We start from the raw sequence: 22683 nt of genomic DNA, 5'->3' as shown, positions 1-22683 counted from the left end.
TTCCTTCCTTCCTTCCTTCCTTCCTTCCTTCCTTCCTTCCTTCCTTCCATCCATCCATCCATCCATCCATCCATCCATCCATCCATCCATCTCAACTGTTTAATCCCTTTAAGATGATGGGTAGTGAACATTATATGAATAACTACAGGAATAAACACGCAGGGTGCTCTTTAGTTACAAAACTCAATCTTGTTATTAGTGACAAAAAATGTGATTCTTCCTTTACACCAGACACTTAGTAGCACAATGTTTCACTATTTTCTAGAAAGCTGTCTTCTGTCAGTGGTTCTGGGGAATAGTCATCATGTTCCAGAAACTCCGGAGATGTATCTTAAAGGTATAATATGCTTTCTCTGACTTGTCTTCACGCCCAGTGGTGTTTAGATAATAATTTTACATGACCATGCTAGTGCCTCAATGAATATACACAATCAGGAATGCATAAGATATTTTATATAAGCAGGATGTATTTGAAAGAATATAAGATTTTCATAATATAAAGCTGTTAAGATGTGAATCAAACATTATTATTCTTTAGCTTCTTTCCAACATGAATTTCTAGAGGAAAGCATCAAAAATATCAATAAAAGGGTTAAATACACTTAACATAACATTCCAAAATTTATGACAGTAGAAGTTATAGTCATTTTCAACACTGTTATTGAGGTAGCTTTTGGCAGCAAATAGAAACACATTCATGGAAACCTACATCCTGCTACAGGAAGCCACAAAAGACACAGTTACTTTGGTGAGGGCCAAATATAAATCCAAAGCCTTCACACTAGATCAGCTGAAGAACATGACAGGGACTAAAAGTCTGCCAATAGTATTTCCAAACAAAGCTTTTAGGCGAGTTACTCTAAATACCTACTATCCCAATCTCTCTGATTTGCTAAAAGGGAGTTATTTGAAACCAAGACTAAGCATTATAGGATTAGGGACCTAACGTCACTAGATATGAAACATACCTTGCCAAAAAACAACACAATGGTTATTTGAGAACATATATATAGAAAGAAAATTAGGAAAAAATTAAAGGTTGGGAGGGGAGGGCATAGATTTGTGGAGATATGTAGAATTTAATTTTTACAATGTATTTTGGAGTTAATGTTAAACTCATCTATGAAAGGATATTAATCTTATCTATGAATTTCTATTGATCATATGCTTCAATTAACAATTATTTGGGCCTATGTATACTGTTTAAGCATATGTGTAAAACAAGATAAGAAATTACGTTAATCCAGATAATACAAGTCTTCTAAGAGTAAAAATAAATCAGCTCCCCTAACTTTTATAATTCTTTAAAGGTAAAATTCCATTGATTAAACCGCCACAGCAGGGTATACTTGTTAGAAACCTTATTTTTAAAAATGACTTTAAATATTTGGTAAAATTATGAATTTTTCATATAACACAATATTTAAGAGAATAAAATTCTCTATGGAGGGAAACTGAAACCCAATACTAGATTCAAATCTATTAGTACTGAATGCACTAAAAAGGATTAGCAAATGTCTGCAAAAAGGACGTGGCTGAGAAACTGAACCACTGACAAAGCTTGTAAGGAGCTATGGGATAAATTAGTCACAGATAAAATCCCAGAAGGGACATCAGAAGACCCACAAGCATTTATGGCATGAACCAAAAACTTTATGCAGAGGTTCACAAATGTCCAATTACAAAAAGCATATAGTTCTCTCAAGTAAAAGATGAAAGTTAAGAAACTTTGTAATTAAAATACTATACAAGAAAAATGTTCTGTTTTCAACATTTTAAAATTCTTTTAACAAATAAAATATTTTGGAAAAAAGTATGAAGTAAATTTTATTGTCACAATCACTAGTTTGTTTATAAAAACTTTTAGAGTAGGTATTAAAAGATTTTGTGGCCCAGCCGGGCGTGGCTCAGCAGATGGGCATCGCCCTAGGATCCAGGCCATTGGGGTTTGATTCCCGGTCAGGGCACATGCCCGGGTTGCGGGCTCGATCCCCAGGCGGGGGTGTGCAGGAGGCAGCCGATCAGTGACTCATCACTGATCTTTCTCTCTCTCTCCTTCCCTCTTCTTTCCTCTCTCTGAAATTAATAAAGATATATTCCAAAAAAAAAGATTCTGTGAATTTTTAGGCAATATGACAGAGCAATGATATAGAGAGTCAACATATAATCTTAAATGGCTTCCAAATTTATGTATCTAACTATAAGCCCTATTTTCAGATATGTAACTTAAACACAATACTTCTCAAATGATTAGGGGAAAAAACCCAAGTTATAACAAACCTGCATAACATACTTATTCAACTTTGATATAATTTCGGTATATGAAAAATACATGTGAACAAATAGTACATAGTTGTTTTAAAAGAATAAAATCAATATTTTTTTCAACACAATTTAGAGAAAAATGATATATAAGAATACTCTGGGGAGAAAAAGAAGTTTTAACTTATCTCCTTTTTTTCATAACTCAGATAAAACTAGATTAATAACTAAGTCATACTAATGCAAAAACAGAAAGTTTTATAAATATTTATGTTTTATAATAATTTAAAATATCTTGTGAAATAAAAATCACAAAAATATACTAAGTTTATTAATTAGAGCTGTGCTAATATTTTATATCTGGTCATGACTCACTTCGGAGTTCATAATAGATGTGAGAAAAAGTTTGATGACAATCAGAATCATTAGCTAGGTAGTTATTTTCTGTAGACCAAATGCAGTAGTAAGTATAACCTCACTGAAAAAATTTTTAAAAATAGACTGTATGTTCAATACTCTCAAGGGCCAGAGAATAAGAACACTAGGGTTATAAGAGTTTTCACTATAAATCATGTCTCTAATATTTATAATATTAAGTCCATCTAGACTGAAATGTTTTAGGGAACCTAAGGAAAATGCAAAATTGGTGCCTAATTTTTTTTTCAATTTACTCACTCTAAACAAGAATGTTGCCAGAAAAACACACACAACAGTAATAAAATTTAATGGAATATAAATGTGAAACTTCAAAAAAAGTTTCAAACTTAATGTTATATACTAGTTAACTATAAGTTAATTAAATTAAAGCCAGTCTGTCTTACAAGAAACTGAGTTACAGGCAGCAAGAAGTAGCAAGTAGTGGTAAAGCGCATGGACAATGGGAACTGGTGCTGTCACCCATTTATGTTTGACCCAGGAGAAATTATTTAGTGTCTAAAGCTCCATTTTTGTCTCTAAAATACAGGTAATCATAATATCTGACTCATGTTTATTGTGAGGTAAGCACTGCACTGAAACCAGCAAGGAGAATCCCCAATAGATCTTAGATGTCACTGCTGCTACTACTAGCACTACTATTTTATATTACAGTTGCAGAAAGGTAAGTCAGACACTGGTACAGAAGCCAAAGGAAGGGAAACTACTTCTAAGTAAAATGATTATGAAAGGTTTTGAAAGGAGAGGATTTTAAGTGAGACATTAAAGGACAGGTGTAATTCTTAAGCATTTTTTAAATTAATAATGTTGCACACCAGAGAAAAAGGTTTATAAAGGATCCAAAACCTAACCAAATATAAAGTTTTTATAACCAAAACTCTTTGAAAGGCTGAGCTGGAAGAAATCTACATCTCAAGAAAGTTGAAATTGCATACATGAACAAGGGCCACAGAAAAGCACACACTAAGCATTATAGCGTAAACAAAATAATTAATTTGAACAAGTGTCTTACACAAGAAAGCAATTAGGAGTAAGAGCTGAAGTACAGGTGGAGGTCAGGTCACGGAGAAGGGTGCATGTTGGGCTAAAAGACAGGGATTTTTGTCATGTGAAAAATCGAGCACTGTGATAGATGTTGAACAGAGAGAGTTGCTATCATCAACTGATGTTTCGAAGTAGTACATTAAAGCCAAAATGCCTACCATATTTTAATTCACACAGTAGTGTTGAATTGTGAATCACTTAGCCTTGTAACAAAGAACATTTTAGCTGCAATAATTTCAATGTCCTATTGGTACTGATAAATTTGTTCTTTACGGACAACCCCAGTAGCTATTTCACTGAAAGAAACAACTCATTTTTCCTTTTACAAGTTCTCAGGTATAATAATGTTTTGAACTCTGGGAAGTCTGGGTCACAATATAGTCTACAAAAGTTCTTAGGGTTTAATGAAGCTTTTTAATAATGGAGAACATTTTGTTGGTTAGACTAAAAAATATCTTTAAGTAGTCCTTTGATTTACGCTGTCTAAAACAGCTGTTCAAAAACAGACCAGTTATTTCTGAATATGATACTGAAAGATGCCCACAACAATATATTACTAGTGTCATTGTAATAGCCACTAATTTAATAATCCAAGTTCTAATCTTAGCTTCAGAAAGAAGGAAGCTACTCCCTATGACTCGATAGGCCGAGTATCTGAAGAATGGTTCCATGTCCCCTAGAAGTTTTCTCATTTTCAAATTTAAAATCGTCAGTTGTCATTGTTACTATTGTTCCTTCAAGGTAACATGTCTATTTTGTACTGCATTTGCAACTTTAAACTCAATTCATCTTTGGTTTCAAACATCTCAAGGGTGAGATTTATCTTGTGTTCCTTGCAGGCCTCTCCTAACAGTGCTGGACTGTTCAATAGAAACAGAAAGCAAACCACAGATGAGGCCTCCTATATAAGTAAAAATTTACTAGTAGTCACAGTGAGAAAATGGTTTTACAGTACAGTGGGAATGGTTGTAATGATACATTTAACTCAATATACCTAAAATATGGTCATCACAATGTGTAATCGATATAAAGGTTTTAAATGAGATATTTTACTTTGTTTTCTTCTTAATCCATCTAAATCTTGTATATATTTTACACTTACAAAACTTCTCAATCTGGACTAGCCACATCTCAAAGCAGAATGGCCACATGTCATGGCGGCCACTGCGCTGAACAAAGCATCTCTCCCATTCTGAGCAACTCAGGCTCTTCTGGACAGCGTGCCCCCACCCACACTCAGACAAAGCTCTGTGGAGGGCCGTGTGTGGTCTTCCTCCTGATTCCAAAGTCACCCCCCCACGTGACTGATAAATGTCCCTTGCTTACTTCCTTCTACAACACAATCCCTCAGCTTGCAGCCAGAGAAGGCAAACAATTCCAGAGCTGAAAAGAACCCCCAGTCTCTACGGGGAAAAAAAAGGGGGGGGGCATTTCTCTCTCTGGAATTTAATTTCTCTGGATCTTTCTGTAACATCAATCTTTCATATATATATTTTAAAATTGGCTTTACTGAAATATAATCGATATTCCATAGAAGTTACCGTTTTGAGGTGACTCAGTGTCTTTTGTATATTCTCACTGCTCACTGTACATCCTTTACTGTATAAGCACCCAGTGTACATCCCATTGTACATCACTACCACCTGATTCCAGAGCAGTTTTATCACCCCCCAAAGAAACCCTATACCTATTTATTAGCAGTCATTCCTCTCTCCCCTCCTAGCAACCACTATTCTGCTTTCTGTCTCTATGGATCTGTCTATTGTGGACAGTTCACATAAATGGAACCATATAATATGTGGCTTTTTGTGTCTGGCTTCTTTCAGTTTGCATGTTTCCAAGGTCGGCCCATGTTATAACATATACTCCATTCCTTTCTACGTCAGAATATCATTCTAACACACGGGTACACCACATTTTGTTTAGCTCTTCATCAGCTGATTAACCTTTGGGCAATACCTACTTTTTGGCTATTATGAATAGTGCTGCTATAAACATTGCTGTGCATGCTTTTATGTGGACATATGTTTTCAATTCTCTTGGGTACATACCTAGGAGTAGAACCGCTGCATCATATGGTAACTCTATGTTTAAACTTATGAAGAACTGCCAAACAGTTTTCCACAGCAGCTGCACCGTTTACCTTCTCACTAGAAATGTCTGAGGGTTCCAATTTCTCCACATCTGTTATCTTTTTTATTATAGCCATGCTAGTGGGTGTAGTTTCGACTTGCATTTCCCTGCTGACTAATTGGGTTGAACATCTTCACACACTCATATTGGCCATGTTTCTATCTATATCCATCTTCTTTGGATATACATCTATTCAAATTCTTTGCCCATTTTAAAAATTGGGTTGCTCTTTTATTATTGAGTTGTAAAAGTTCTTATATTCTGATTACACGTTTCTTATCAGATACATGATTTGTAAACATTTTCTCACATTCTGTGGGTTGTCACTTTCTTAATAGAGTCGTCTGCAGCACAAACGTTTATAATTTTAATGAAGTCCAATTTATATATTTTTTCTACTTTCTGCTGTGTTTTTGGAGTCACTTTTAAGAAACCATTATCTAATCTAAGGTCACAAAGATTCACTCCTATGTTATATTGTATAAGTTTCAGATTTTTAGCTCTCATATTAGATCTCTGATACATTTTGAGTTCATTTTTGTGTATGATACAACCTAAGGATTCAGCTTCACGTGGATATGCAGTAGTTGGAGCACCATTTGTTGAAAAGACTATTATTCTTTACCACTGAATTATCTTGGCTCCTTTATCAAAAACCAATTGGTTATAAACATGATGGTTAATTTCTGGGTTCTCAATTATACTCAATGACCTATATGTCTATCCTCGTGCCAGTACTCCACAACCTTGATTACCAGTTTTGTCGTAAGTTTTGAAATCAGGAAGTATGCGTCCTCCAACTGTGTTCTTCTTTTCCAATATTGTTTTAGCTATTCTGGGTGCCTTGAATTTCCATATGAATAATTTCCATCTGAATTTTAGGATCATCTTGTCAATTTCTGCAAAGCAGCTAGGCTGGGATTCTGACTGGGATTATGTTGAGTCTATATATGATTTTGAGAAGTACCGGCTGGATCTACCAACACTGTTTCTCAACTATGCACATGGGATATCTATCTATCTATCTATCTATCTATCTATCTATCTATCTATCTATCTATCTATCTATCTATCATCTATCTATCTATCTATCATCTATCTATCTATCTATCTATCTATCTATCTATCTATCTATCTATCTATCTATCATCTATCTATCTACATGTGTGTATATATATTCAAATAGTACAATACTTAACATATATATACACATACATATATTACATATTCTTAGTTTCTTTCAACAATGTTTTGTAGTTTTCAGAGTCTAAGTTTCACAATACTCCTGGAGAATTTACTCGTAGGTATTTGTGTCTGATCCATCATAGATAAAACTGTTTCATTAACTTCACTTTCAGATTGCTCCTCGCTCATTGTTACTGTGAACTGGTTTTTATATTTGATCTGTTAGCCTGCAACCTTGTTGCACTTGTTTATTTGCCCAATAGTTTTTCAGTGAATTCCTTAAAATTTTCTATATACAAGATCACATCATCTGCAAAAAGACATAGTTTTATTTCTTCCTTACAATCTGGGTGCCTTTTATTTCATTTCCTGCCTAAGTGCCTTGGCTGGAAGCTCCAGTATAATGCTAAATAGCAGTGGGGAGAGCGGATATCCTCGCATTCTTCCTGATCTTAAGAGAAAAGTATCCAGTCTTTCACCATCAACTACATTAGCTGTGGGTTTTGACAGATGCCATTTATCAGGTTGAGGAAGTTAGAAAAACCAAGACAGAAAGAAGAAACACCGAGCAGATTAAAAGAAAGAGGAAGTAAAATCCTATGGAAAAGCACAGGAGAGTGAAATGACAACATACTGCAGGGGAGGGACTAAATAACAGGAAAATCAATTTAAAAAGAACTCTGAAAGAAATGAGTAAGAAACAGACTCTGAAATGCTCTGACATCAGTTAAGTATATGCTTTTGGCAAAACAAAAGTTCTGTGTCTCCTGGTTTTGTCCATTATTAAAAATGTAAGAGCATTTATTTTATAAGCGTAAAGTATCTAGTTTGTACTTTGTTTATACTTTTTATGTATTTTGTGTGAGACACTGAAGTTCTAGAGAGACAATAACTTTTTTCCAATTTATTTATTTTTTGGAATTATATTTCTATATCCTATAAAATAAATCCAGAAAGTAGTTAAACAGGAAAGGGAATGAGATGGGGGAAGGAGGAGGAAAGTAAAGAAAAGAAAGAAAAACCACAGCAAGTGAGAAGGTAAGGAATGAAGCAAGCTACGGGAAGGCAGGGACAGTGAGACACGAAGGGGGGGAGGCGAGCGGGAGCGGGGCTGAGGGGGCGAGGGCCGGGCGGAGCGAGAAGGCTGGGCGCCAGGAAGGCACAGCGAGGAAAGGAAGCATCTCTGGAGTTCACTTTATTGACGGTGAAAGGGCCTTTTAATATGAAACATATTTCACCAAAAGTAGGGCTGTTTTTGAGAACTACTTCCCTCTAAAGTGAAAAGAAAAGCTAAATACACCTGAAAGAATTTCTAAATGTTAGAAAATTAAATTATTTTCATCCAAAAAAGGATTCTACTGTAATCCTTTCCCTAGATACTGGGGGGGCTGAAAAAATATGCGTTGAGATCTTGGATCCATCATTATTTGACTAGAGACAACTATTCTTTTGGGTCTTCAAATCTACAAAATGAGAGGTTGGAATTAGATAATTCCTGAAGCCTCCTTCAGTTCTCACACCAGAAGGTTTTACAGAAGATAGCAAAACAAAAACTTACTTAAGGGATGAATACTATAAGGTACCAAAAAAATTAATACAAGAAAGAAAGTATGATATATAATTCAAAGGAAAATATATCAACGCAAATATCAGAAAAGTCTGAGAAAATAAAATCCCCCCCTTAAAGTGGCTATCACCCTCCAGGTGGTAAACGCATTACAAAAATGAGAGCCCCTTCCTAGCTGTAACGCTTACTGGAGAACAGTAGGAATTTATTTTTTAAAAGAGTCAGACTAGGACATCTGAAAAACAGACCAGCAGGAAGACTAAGACACTTGTTCATCTGCATTTCTGTGACTTGTCTCGCTTGGTTTATTTGCAACTGCACTTTTATGTCTGGCAGCAGTGCCAACTTCAGTCCGAATGATATATTATTTTTATCATGTTGATTACATATGTTCGCCAGTTTGGTTGTCCATATATGCTTGGTGTGGTTTGCAAATACTCGGCGACAAAATCCAGAGCATGGCATTTTCACAGAAAGTGTTTACTGTGAAATTTCTCCTTAGAAGTTTGCTTTTCTTTACAGCTTTGATCAGTATGACATCCACAGTCCTACATTTCAAATACTGGTTTATAGTTAAATTAAAAAATACTTCTTCGATTTGATACAACATGACTGTAGTAGGGTTTAGTAGTTCTAGAGAAGGCCTCGTTTTCTTAGGTGATTAGAAATTTGGTCAAATTTAAAGTCTGCTAAAATCTCCAAAACTACGCTTCTTCTGTTTTCTGGAGACTTGGTACTCACGTTCTGTTATTCATCAACACTTCACAGAAATACTTGATTTGTCTGAATGAATTTAAGAACCCACAACTGAAGAAAATCAGAAAAACCTGGTTTTAAATATCAAAAGATCCCAAATGAAAAGTATTTCTACAGGCCACACCAAGCAAGTTTTATTGATCAGTGTACTTCGCAGGATGAAAATGTTGCAAGACTGAACATAAGAAAATAAACTTACTGGTAAATATCTTTCCTGAGAACAGATCTGCCGAGGGGATTGTCAGCCTGGGGAGCCATAGCAACAGAGCCAATCTTCAAAACCATGGTGTCTTCTTTTGCTGCCTGATTAACTGTAACAAAATAAATAGATTTATGAGGCATACACTGGAACTGTGCATAAGAAAGAATCTTTTTTTTTTTTTTTGGTGAAAACAATTTGTTTTTAATGACAACCTGGAAAAAGTCTTCATGGGTGCTCCATGAACGGAATGTATTCTCTTAGAAAAGCAACAGAGGGTGTTTGAAGTTGAAACACTGCGACATATATGGCCCTACCAATATGTCTCTAACAAGGAGGAATTTCTGAGTAAAGGTGTAGAAACATTAAAATAAGTCCAACAAATGAGGACAAGAAAAAATTATGTTTAAAAATATTTGATGTTTCTTAACTATTGTGTATATCAGTTTTCTGATACATACAATAATGATGATGGGAAAAAACATCCACCCCAACATTAAAATGTGATATTAAACACATACAAGCAGTACTAAAGCAGTGTGTTTATCCAATTTCATTATCTTATACTAAGACTACATCTTACTCCCAAGTGATGTTCAGCTCTGGGCTTTTTAACACTGCACTGCTGTCTACAAACATATGAAAAGATACCACAAAGTCTGTAACAAATGCTCGAAGCCATTTAAATTTACATGATTAATAATAACTACACACATGAACAAGGTATACCACTAGATTAGCTGTAAAATGTCAGAAAATCCAAAAGAAATATGATGGCTATAATGCTGAAGAAAGAAAACACAAGTGATTCCTTAACATAGGTGGATATTTCAACTTGCTACTCTAGGCACTTCGTAACTTTAAAATTCTGCTGCAAAACTGCTTGCCAAACGCAATCCCACACCTGTGTGAAAGTTCTGCCTCCTGATGGAACAGAACACAAAGGTAAGTAATCTCAGAAAACTAGAAAAGGTGAAAAGCTGTATCAATTCCGATTCTCTTCTTCTGCTGAATACAATATTTTACCGTAAGTTTTCATCTTATAAAGTTCAACAATTTTTCTATAAATCACCAGCTAAGTCAATGTCTTTTCTAAGGACTATTTGGAATGGACAGCAGTTCTTGATGACTCTATTAATTTATATTAAATTTTACACCCTCTTCTCAACAGATTATTCTACTGTAGATGTTTAAAATGTTTAAAAATTGTTAACAATATACAACTTCCTGTGTTTTGAAGAAAACATATACTAAAACTCAGTTTCTCTGAAGGAATTATCATGTGCCACAAATGGAACAGAAAAGGACTGGCTGCAAGACTCAGGAATATCCTGAACAGAACATGCCAACAAAGGCATACAATCCATATTTCCCCAACTGTGGTGCCCAAAGAATGCAAAAGCTAAGAGATTACTTCCAGCTGCTTCGGCAGTACACTCAGTAGGGTCTGATTCAGATTAGTCTAAAAAAGAAAATCAGAATTATGAAAATCAGAAAAAATAAGAAGATATTCAGTGAGGAAAGGAAGGAAACAGAGTAAGATGTACACAAAGGGAGTGGCAACATGGAAGGGGGGAGAACAGCAGAAGGGGAAAAGAGATGAGCTATCGCAGTAAATATTAGCATGTGTGGGCCACAATAAAGACAGTGCTTTCAATGGCCACGGGCGAAAGATCAAATAGAAAACTACTTCTCATGCAGCTGCACTATTTTCAAGTGACCAGGGGTCTGTCTTGATTATATGTCCTTATATTATGAACACTGTTTACATTTCACAAATCTTGCATTTTACGCCAAACTTATCAAATAGTTCCATGTGGGTAAAACCTCTGATTAAGCAGCAGGCATCAATTAAATCAATAAATAGTGAGCCTGGAGAATAGGCCATACCACAGAAGTGCAATTAGTGTACTTGCTAACTGTTCTTCCAGGCTACAGATACTACCCACCATATGAAAGTCTGAAATGTAATAGAAACGCTGCAGTAAATGAGGTACATATGGAAGGAAAATGACGTACTTGGTGTTACATACAAAACCAGGTCCAAGAACAAAATTCTGTTTCTGTTAGAGCCAAAAGTGTTCTCACTAGATTATACTGACTATGGAGTTGTAATAAAAAAGCACTTAATACAGATCATTCACAAACTAAACCAAAATATTCAATTTTATTATAGAAAGTAATTAGCTAAATGTATCTTTGAGATATAAGGAAAAATAACAAAAATATGTTTTTATGCAATAAAGTGCCCTGAGTCATTTCTTCAGTTACTTTATAGTTGGAAAAAACAAGCTTCCCTTTTTTGGTTTGCTTCACCTGCATTTAATAGTTGGACCATATGAGGAAATGTTCCCTCTAGAAGCATTTTCAACATGAAAATGAATGCCTTCCTTTATTGCTTTAACTGTATTTCAAAAAATTGAGCCTCATGAGGAACTACTCACTCTAAAAGACTCACACTAGATCCAAAAACCAGTCCTCTACTCTGAAATAAAGAGCTTAAAGCTGGAAGTCAAACACCTGTAGATTCAGAATCTTGATAATAACTACACACAATGCAAACAAATACTCAAGCTGAAAACCAGACTTCCAATATTATTACTTTAAATAAAATATTAGAATGTTAAATACATTTCTTATTATTAACTGAATTTTACACATGAACTTTAAGAATGTTTATAATTCAATAGAACATGAAATGCAAGTCTGATTTTATCTGTTCTTGGGGTAATAGAGTTGTATTGAAAATGAAAAGGCTATGAACAACTCTGAAATTACGAGCTTGTATATAAATAACCAAAAGCTTAAATAAAGAGCAGAATTTTCATGCAAATAACAGATAACAGAAAGATTGTTGCTTATAACTAAGTTTTCTTAAATCCAACATGAAATAAATACTTTAGAGAACAACTTTCCTTTAAGGTCCTCAACATAAACTCAGCATAGTGAAGCATCTAGTTCCAAGAGTATTTGAACTTGCTCCCAGCAATGGTAGACTATTATAAAGCCATAACTAGTGTGAGTCCTACACAAAGTTACCAAAAAAGCTTTCATCAGTTTTTGTAATATTTGTTTTTGTTTTTAAAAAATATTTCTTTATTGATTTCAGAGAGAGGAAAAGAGAGGGAAAGAGAGAGAGAAACATCAATGGTAAGAAAGTCATTGATCGGCTGCCTCCTGCACGCCCCTGCTGGGGATAGAGGCCACAACCCAGGCATGTTCCCTGACTGGGAATCAAACCTCAATTGCCCGGATCATAGGTCGATGCTCAACTGCTGAGCCATGCTGGCTGGGCAGTTTTTGCCAGATTTGCAGTTGAAGACAGAAAGAAGGTTCACAATAAATATGTAACCTAATGACTATTAGGTATATTAATGAGAAATATAGTTGTATTTAGTTTATCAATCATCTCTTCCCTACAGGCATAAATTGCTTGGAGATTTTTTTAAATATAGTTTCTGCTAAGAAGTATAATATAGCACCATTTAGCTATGCTATCAAAACATAATTTATACATATTCTTTCAGTTGAATTAATCTGGTGAAAATCTTATTCAAGAAAACTTTTTAAAACCTTTCTGGAATAAAATAAATACTATCCTTTTGACTCTTACTAGGTCTTACTGGAGTCATTAAATAACCACATTTCTTTCTCGTGGAAATGCTGCTTTAATCGTGTTTTCCTTATTTAGTCACATTATATCTTTTTCATTCAATAATCCATATAAAATACACACTTAAAACTTTGTCTACACTTTAAAATGGTAAATTTTATGTTATATGCATTTTACTGCAATAAAAAATTTTTCATGAGTGAATTATGATCAGTTGAATTAAGAGTAGTAATGATGAAAAATAAAGTGTCAAGAATCTAGCATGTGATTTATCAAAATCTTTAAATTTTAGACATGCGTGTTTACAGTTTATGGATAGGCACATATTCTAACAATCTGTAACATCTCAGATAGGTATTTAGTTATAAACGTAGGTATAAGTAAAGATATATACATGTAGATACAGTAAATATAGGCATACATCTAAATATAGTAGATATAGATACATACACAGACATACACACAGGCAGAAGGCGAAAAACGAACAAAAATGGAAGATGTATGCAATACAGTGTAGGCCAGACAAGACTTAATACACAAAGAGCTCTGATAATTACTGGTAAGGGAAAGGTCAGTCCTAGGAAAGACTGACAAAAGACCAATACGTTTCATAAGCCTTTGTTATTATGAGATGGAGAAAACAGCATACACTGGCGCAGCTATTTAAGAGGGCAATTTTACACCCCTTTATATTTTAAAGGTACGTGCCCTCTGACCTCACAATCATTTTCCTAGGAATTTATTCTATAGATATACTCACCCAAGTCATAAAAATACCACTAAAAAGGTGTTTATTGCAAAAAGTGTTCACATAAGCAAAAGATTAAAATTTACCAAAGTCCACAGAGAATGTGGCAGACCGTATTTTCTGAAGATGGCTGTAATGATATACTCCCATCTAATATGCTGCTTGTCTAGGTACCTACTTAGAAGGTATTTATGCATATGAATTTTAGAATTAGACCTTAAAAATCCTACCACAACCAGAACTAAAAAAAAGGAGGAGGGGCTTTAAAAATATGATAGCAGAAGTCTGGCAATACTTCGGTAGTCACAGTCAGTTGGGGATTTTCCTAGTAATAGCAGCCAAGTAGGAAACTTAAAGCAACAACAAAACCATGTGATATGTAGTATTAGTTAATGTAGCCAAAATCAACAAGCAAACAAAACAAAATGCATACACAACAAATGAAATAAAGCTGATATTTCTTCTCCCTTCTCTCAAATAGCCAGATTCTTATTACTTCTCACGTGTACAAAATCTGTGAAGCGCATAACCTGTTTCCATAAACCACTGCCCAGTGATAGAAAACTGAAGCCAGTTAATCAATGAACTTCTGGCCTATGCTCCCTGCAGAGGTGCTCAGGGGCTCCGCACACAGGTGCTACCTCCCTTACGGAGAGCAGGTAAACTCCTACTGCTCTTCTTGTTGACTGACTACACCTAAACATTAGAGTAGTTCAAAAATATCACAAATCATGCCCCAGTCAAAAGGGCTTCCGAGCAGATTGGTGGTTCCTCAAAAACAGAATTCTAAACATAGAATTAGTAAGATCTAGCAATCCCACCCACAGGAATATAACAAAAAAACTGAAAATGGGCTTAAATGTACCCTTGTATGCCAGTTTTCACCACAGAAGCACTACTCACAATAGCTAATCCACAGGTGGAAGCAGCCCAAGTGTATGACACGTGAATGGATAAACAAAATGTGGTACATCCATAAAATGGAATATCATTCAGCCATAAAAAGCAATGAACAATCCACTGTGAAAATGTCCCCTCTACTAACAAATACCAAATAAATTCAGAAGCATTTAGCATATCAAATAAATAAAATGTTTTAAGAAAACAAGCAAGTTTTAAGTGCAGATCAAATGCTCACATTGAGCCCAGCTGGCGTGGCTCAGCAGTTGAGCATTGACCTGTGATCCAGGATATTGTGGTTTGATTCCTGGTCAGGGCACATGCCCAGGTTTTGGGCTCAATCCCCAGCAGGGGGCGTGCAGGAGGCAGTCGATCAATTACTCATCATTGATGTTTCTATCTTTCTCTCCCTCTCCCTTCCTCTCTCTGAAATCAATAAAAATATATCTTTAAAAAATGCTTACAGTGAGAAACAGCTATGTCTAACTCAGGATGACTTACCAGTATAAACACTACTGAACACCTATTTAAAAGTCTTAACCAAGTCAAGGAGATTTGACTTGGGGTGGCAAACACACAATATACAGATGATGTATTATAGAATTATACACCTGAAACCTATATAATTTTAACAAATGTCACCTCAATAAATTTAATTTTTTAAAATTCCCATGAAAAAGAAAAAAAGTCTTAGCCAGAATGACTCATCTAGAAAAAGCAATATACTGAAACTGCTTTATACTCTAGACCCAATTTCAAAACAATAAATGGGAGATGAAGCACATACATTTGGTTTATCTTCTTTTTATTTGCATTTGGGACCAATACTGATATTTCATAGTGTGGAATTTAAGGTGTGAAACTTTAAATTAAACCAGCAGAGGGGATACTACAGGAAAAAGACCTCATCGTAGGTTTAGTTATCAGGTAATTACTATTTAGAGGCCAATTAAGTCATATAATTTGAGGACCACCTGTAATTCCGGAACACGTCTATGATACCAGGAAAGCATCACGGTCTGATGTGTCGCTTCACTCCCTGAGCTGTCTGCATGACCATTTCCTATTTTTTCATAGAGCCTCTCCCTGTATTTTTCTCCACCTCATCCTAACCTCTTACGTCCAACATCACCTTTTTTCTGATGTTTCAATGACATCTGGCCTTACCAATTGTTTACATTCAAATAAAAATAATTAGAAAATTATGAAATGGAGAACATAAAGTATATACTACAAGGAATTTCAGGAAATCATGAAAGCTTACTAACATATCTTATTTTTAATGAAAATTACAGGAACTCACTCTAGATAGAAAAATGAAGGCTTGTATGCCAACCAGAAAAATATCTGTGGAAAGCAATAGCCTTAATTGTTAAAAAACATTTAGAATTTTATATGAGATATCATGAGACTTTATTTATTCTTATTTTTAATCTAGATACAAAATATCTATATATTTTAATGGAAAAAAGACATAGATGCTGCAATATGCTATTTTTTATTTTACTTTTTTATTGAATTTATTGGGGTAACATTGGTTAATTATGCAGGTTTCAGGTATACAGTTCTACAATACGTCATCATCTGTATAGTTTACTTCCAAGTCAAGTCTCCTTCCATTACCATTTATTTCCCCTTTACCTTCTCCTACCTCCTCCTACCCCCTACCCCCTTGGGCAATCACCGTACAGTAGTCTGCGTCCATGAGTCTTCCATTTTTTTCTTTGCTTAAGCCGTCAGAGGGGAGGGGTCTGGGGTCTGGCTGAGAAGGTTGAAGGGATTATGCAATGTGCTGTTTTTAAAATGCAATGTACTACACTCCAGACTCTTTTCCCAAAATAATGATAAATTTCCTGTAATAACAAAGCCAAACTACTTCTGTTTCCATAGCATTTTCCCCTATTCTCAGTTGGAAAATCAAAAATGGTTTGAAAAATCTCAGTAAACTTTTATATCTGTTCCTCTCGTACGGTTATGAGAAAATGTTATGACTCTTAAACTGGTTCTCAGAGATCTATACTGTGTAAAGATGTAAGTTTCTTTTTTTACCTATATAACTTTAATATAAATTATATTGTCTAAACATTCATTAGATATTCATATAATAAAGAATAACAATAAGGAAAAAGCATAAAGGTCAATGCCTTTGCAATAAATATGCAGCCTCTTTTCTGGTTAGTGGTCATTTGTAATTGCTCATTAATAAAGACTAACTCTTTAGCCCTGGCTGGTGTGGTTCCATGCTTTGAAAGGTTGCTGGTTTTATTCCCGGTCAGGGCACGTGCCCAGGTTGTGGGCTTGATCCCAGGCAGGGGGCATGCAGGAGGCAGCCAATCAATGTTTCCTTTCACATGTTCCCTCTCACATCGAGGTTTCTCTCTCTCTCCCCCTCTCCCTTCATCTCTACCTAAAAATCAATAAAAAATCTTTTATAAAGAAAAAGACTAGCTCAGGTGTTTTTATCAACTATCTGAACAGAGGAAAACAAGTCTATAGTGTTGTCAGAATATAGAGAGTATAACATATGCAGAGAATAGTAATTTCACATCTCAAAGTAATCAATTTTATGACAGTCACTACTAAAATTAGAATTAAAAAATAGGAACTGGCTTGTATTAAGAAAACATAAGTATGATACACTGAATTTATCACTAGATAGGCATCATGGTAATTAAGAACTAAAAAACTCTACAAAACTTTTATTTACAGAAAGGTTAAAGAAACCATTACTTTGAATACACCTTAACTATTGAGAATATTAGGCAGAATACCTTCCCTAATTAAAATCATCTATCAGTGTGAGACAGAACAAGAGACAGACTAGACTGATAAGACACTGGCACCAGGTGCTTTTCTTTAGTTCTATAATGTTACTGACCATTCAAAGTCTTCCTCCTAATAACGAAGAGAAAAAGGAAGAAGAATTTTGCTGTTTTCATGTGGCAGAAACTATCTGTCAAAACTCATTCTCTATTCTCTCTCAAATTCACAGAGTCCTGATTTATTAGCTGGGCACACTACCACCTAGGAAAGATAGTTTCTCACCCCCTCTTACAGAGGGTATAGTCATATGACTAAGCTCTGGCCAATGAGATATAAGCAGTGGTGAAAGGTGGGACTTCCAGAAATTCTACTTTCAAAGAAAGGGCACTGCCTTCTTCTGATAAGACTTCCTTTATTGAGAGCTTCCTACGGAACTGGTACCATGCCCAGTCTCATGTAGTCATCTGCTGAAAGTAAGCTATCACTAAGACCTACGACCAAGTTAGGTGCTACTATAACCATTTTAAACAGGGATTTAGTTAACTCGCTCAAGATTTCACAGTTTATAACTGGTAAAACTGGGATTTGAACTCAGGTCTGTGTAACTCCAAAGTTCATACAATTAACCACTGTGTTATAATTTCACTGAAAATTCTTAAAGTTCTTCATTTTTTTATATCATGGTGGACATTAAATTTTAAAAGTCACTTTGAGGGATTATCAGTTCATTCCATTGTAAAACCTGGAACAATTTCAGAGGGCACCGAGGCACCTGGAAGAAGCCATAAGAGTTCTGGTGTGCTGGCTAATTTTAGCTAATTTTTAGTTATCTTAGGTATATAGAACACAACATTTGAGTTTAATAAAACAAATGACAGAAAGTCTAAGCTTTACTTGCAAAAGCCCTGAAGAAAAAAATCTTATATTTCTTACTCTAGTAACTAAGAGACTCAAAACATACCCAGTATTCTCACAGATCTCCTAAAGATATAGCTGTAGAATGACTATAACACATTGACACTTTCTAAAACACCCCAAACTGCAAACTATAACCAGCTGCCATGTTTTTAAAAAAAAGAAGGAAGAAAACTGAGGTCTCTAGAAGGAAGTTATTTAAATCAGATCAAAACAATTTCGGAAGACAATACCTTCAATACTTGGCTGCATTTCTTCTGTTTTGGGAACAAAAATTCTGATTACACTTGTGTTGATGTAAATCAAAGGTAAATTGCGTGAAGTCACTGTATGGGTCCTCATGGGCTGACCAGGAGATTTTCTTTTCTCTTTTTGGGTCCTTGGAAGTTTTGCTTGAAATATACTTGCAATGGCATTAAGTAAAGGAAAACAAAGGACAATATCAAAAGCTTGAGCTGAAAGAAGAATTTCATGAAGAAAATGAGGGGAACCATCCGTTAAACCTTCAGATAACTTATGAAAACTTCTTCGCTCACTTCTTGATATTAACTTGTGACGGACATTTTTTGTTACAGCTTTTGTATATGTCAAAGAAAGAAATCCATGCTGCTGATGAGAGCCATCTAGGAGTTTTGCAGTTGTCTGTTCCAGAAAAAGGAAATCACAATACACATTTCATTAAAAAAAACACCACAACTATTTGAAAGCAGAAAATGATCTCAGTTGGTATTACAACCTTCTATCATGTCTCTAACTCTTAATGAGCACATTACTGAACAATTCTGCAGATGGGGCAAAAGCTTCTTGGACTGTTGGTATGACTGAGCTGAAACTTAGGAATCCTCAGGTCTAGTTGGAGATGTTGAAAGAGGTAATTAACCTCTTTGTGTCTGTTTCTGTGACTTGTACCTTTTCTGTAACATTCAGAATTTGGAACAGATCACCTCTAGATTTTATCTTTTCATTCTTGATAATTTATCATTAAAATAACAAATATGCTGTCACAATATGGGTCACAGGGGGGTTGTTTATGCAGGTGAAATTGAAATAATCAGGTTATTTATTTCCATTTGTGATCAACAACCTCAGTAAAAAGACTTCAACTGATTGACTTCACCTGACTTACATTTACAAGAAAATTTTTTCCCCATCGATAATCTGGCTTATTTATATGAAGACTGAGCCCATAAAAAAAGCCTTATTGATACCATGCTTTCATAACTAAACTAACCATTTAATGCATGTTTACTAGAAATGATAACATGACACAGAAATAAAACATTTGTCCTTCAAACGTGCCTATTTCCAGTGGCTATCATATAGTTTACAAAACCTATCAACTCTTCTACAATTCTCAACATTTGATTGAGATTGAAAATTATGTTATTGTAACTTTAATATTTCTGACAAAATCGTTTTAATTCTCATATTCAAATTGCATATTATAAACAAATTATAGTAAAACAACATACTTTTAAGAGTAAAGTAAAATGCATACCTTGTATTTCTCAACATATGAAAAAAACAGCTCTTCAAAAGTTTCCCTGAACAAATTAATGTGCATAAAATCCCATTCTGCAAATTACTCAATATAAAATTAGAGTAACTATACTTCACATTCCTAATCCCTCTTCCTAAGGCTTAATAGTTTTATTAGTTATTAGAATCCAAAGAGTAATGTTAAGAGAGAAGATAAACTAGGAAGAAAACGAAGGAACTATACTCCTCCAACAGGCAAAACATGAGCAGCAGCAAAGCGGCGACGTGTCTGAACCCAGTTACCCATCCTAAACCTCTTTTACTTCCACTTTCTTCCTCTTGCGTGACACGGCCAGAGGAAAAAAGTATGCAATGCAGCTATTACTGTTGATTTTGTTTTTAATCTAGACTTTACAATGAAGAAAGGTGAGATAAAATTTACCTTTGTAATACATGTTACTTTTGTAAAGTTAATTTTGTGAACATTAAAAAACTTGGAAGTATACATTAAGTGGATGGGCAATATAATAATTTTTCATGTAACTGTCCTGCCCTCAGAACATTCTTTTTACTGTTCCTAACTTTCTCATTGCCTCTCTTCTGATCTCTCTTTCCATTTGTTTTCTATACTCAAAACAAAAGGAAACATGGTAAAGCAAGAAAAAGTCCGACCACTGTTATCACCATGTTGCTGGACAGCAGGCAACAGTGGATGGAGAGGGTGGCTGTGGGAGGGCCCAGCGGAAGAGGCCAGCGACACTGTCCAAGGTGTCCAAACGGGACGTTGGAGGGGGTGGAATCAACAACTGACCTAAAATAACCCAACTCAAATCTTCATTAATGGCAACATTTGAATCATGGAATTAGTATAAAAGGTATTTCAAGGTAGAAATGTTTTGATTTGGAAAAAATATTTTTAGAATATTGAATGTAGGTGATCTTAAAAGGTCAACTTCTATGAGAGACAATTTGTTTGTTAGTAACACTACTGAATCTATAACTCCCTTAAGAGAGGGGGAAAAAGAAAAAAAGAATAGCAGATATAGTTAATAATATACAATTACTTTTCATACAGTAATAATCAGTATTTTATATGATTTAAGATTAATATTTAGAAAGCATTAATAATTAGGAAATATCAATAAAATAAAAAATTGTGAAATTGATGAAAAAATTTAAAGGACATTAATAATAATTTGGGGTTAAAATTATTAAGAATATTTTTAATGGACACTAATGATATTCAAAGAGAAGAAAATACATCTAAACATAATTTCCTCCAACAAAAGAGACATCTTTTTCAGACAAGGCTAGAAAAAAAATTCAAAACTCAATTCAGAAACTAGCATTTGCTGTGCAAATAAATACTAAACATTAAATCTAGGAACACAATTATTTTAAATACTTGTCTTAAGTTTTCTAATGCTGAAGGTATATGCTTTAAATTCCTTTTGACCTACAAAAAAGTCAAGAAGGGAAGAAGTAAGTAGATAAGTAGTTTACATACACTAAGAAAATATCTAAAAATGTTTGTAATAATTTAATAAATTCTTAAGAGAATCACTATTACTACTGCAATAGTCTACTCTTAATATTTTAAAACACATGTGCTTCTACTGACTTAAAAATGTTACTTAGCCCTGATCAGGTGCCTCAGTTGGTTGGAGCATTATCCTGTCCACCAAAAAGGTCACGGGTTCCATTCCTAGTCAGGGCACACACCCTGGTTGCGGGTTTGATCCCAGGTCGGGGCGTGTACAGGAGGCAACTGACTGATGTTTCTTTCTCTCCTTTCCTCTCTAAAAATCAATGAACATATCCTCAGGTAAAGATTTTTAAACATGTCACTTAAAACAATTAGCTTAATAATATAGTCAGGTTTATGGTCCCATTAGGAAAAACCAGGTTCCAAACTTCTAAAAGCCCATGGTGTATGGTCTAGTGTTCATTGTCTATCCAGTCAACAAAGGACATACAGCCTCTTCCAGATTCAAGAGGGCATCACATAAGGTACTTTGAATTAACTGTGAAAAGGAAATGGCATAATAATAGGGGGGAAGCAAACTAAGTAAGAAGCATAAAAAGAATGACCAAAGCAGTATGGTCAACTCTTGGTCACCCAATACATGCATAACATAAAAAACATTTAACATCCGACTTTGCCTTTCTATGGTGATTGTAAAATTAGTTTATATTCACAAAACCAGAGTGATAAAACAGCATACACAAGTAACCCAGAAACAAATCAGATTACAGTGGAAAACAAGTGTATGATTTAAAATTAATGATAGTTCATTTACAAAGTAGATGGTACAGAGGGAAAGGAAAATCAAGGGTAGATTCTACATAGTCTAATTCCTTCTCTGGGTTCCTGTTAATGGAGTTCTGTAGCATAATTTAAAAATGATTTCTTACAGAAGGAAAGAAGCCAGAGCAATTACTGAAAGGGTCCTGCTTGCTGATGGGTCGAACCAACAAGGTGCGTCTGTTCAGCTTGTCAGTACAGGAAAGGAAGACACCTCCACATTGCCCCAGAGACCAACACTGTTTCCCAAGGCTTGAGGTGATGGACAGGAGCAAAGAAGGTGAAAAGACAAAAAGCAATAAAAGCCATAAGCAAAAAAATCTAGGCAGTTTTAATCCTGCTCAAGTTTGATAGTTTAGATTTGAGCCTCTGCTAGGTG

General features: G+C 34.8%; 1 protein-coding gene across 4 annotated transcripts in view; it reads right to left on the bottom strand.

Annotated features, from left to right (window-relative positions):
* VPS13B (vacuolar protein sorting 13 homolog B) overlaps positions 1–22683 on the bottom strand; it is a 454216-nt gene that overhangs the window by 207706 nt on the left and 223827 nt on the right. For 3 of the 4 annotated variants that reach the window (XM_087825300.1, XM_087825302.1, XM_087825301.1), the window contains exons 28-30: positions 22415–22556; positions 18754–19162; positions 9582–9693 (exon numbers count right to left, since the gene is read on the bottom strand). In XM_087825300.1, the coding sequence (XP_087681426.1) occupies positions 9582–9693; positions 18754–19162; positions 22415–22556 (663 nt within the window). The remainder of the gene's footprint in view (positions 1–9581; positions 9694–18753; positions 19163–22414; positions 22557–22683) is intronic. The other variant, XM_087825303.1, reaches the window with a different exon arrangement.

This window comes from Miniopterus natalensis, chromosome 16 (genome assembly GCF_054644295.1).
Source record: "Miniopterus natalensis isolate mMinNat1 chromosome 16, mMinNat1.hap1, whole genome shotgun sequence".
Classification (NCBI taxonomy): Eukaryota; Metazoa; Chordata; class Mammalia; order Chiroptera; family Miniopteridae; genus Miniopterus; species Miniopterus natalensis.
Note: the sequence above shows the minus strand (reverse complement) of the source record. Positions and strands in the feature narration are given on the sequence as shown.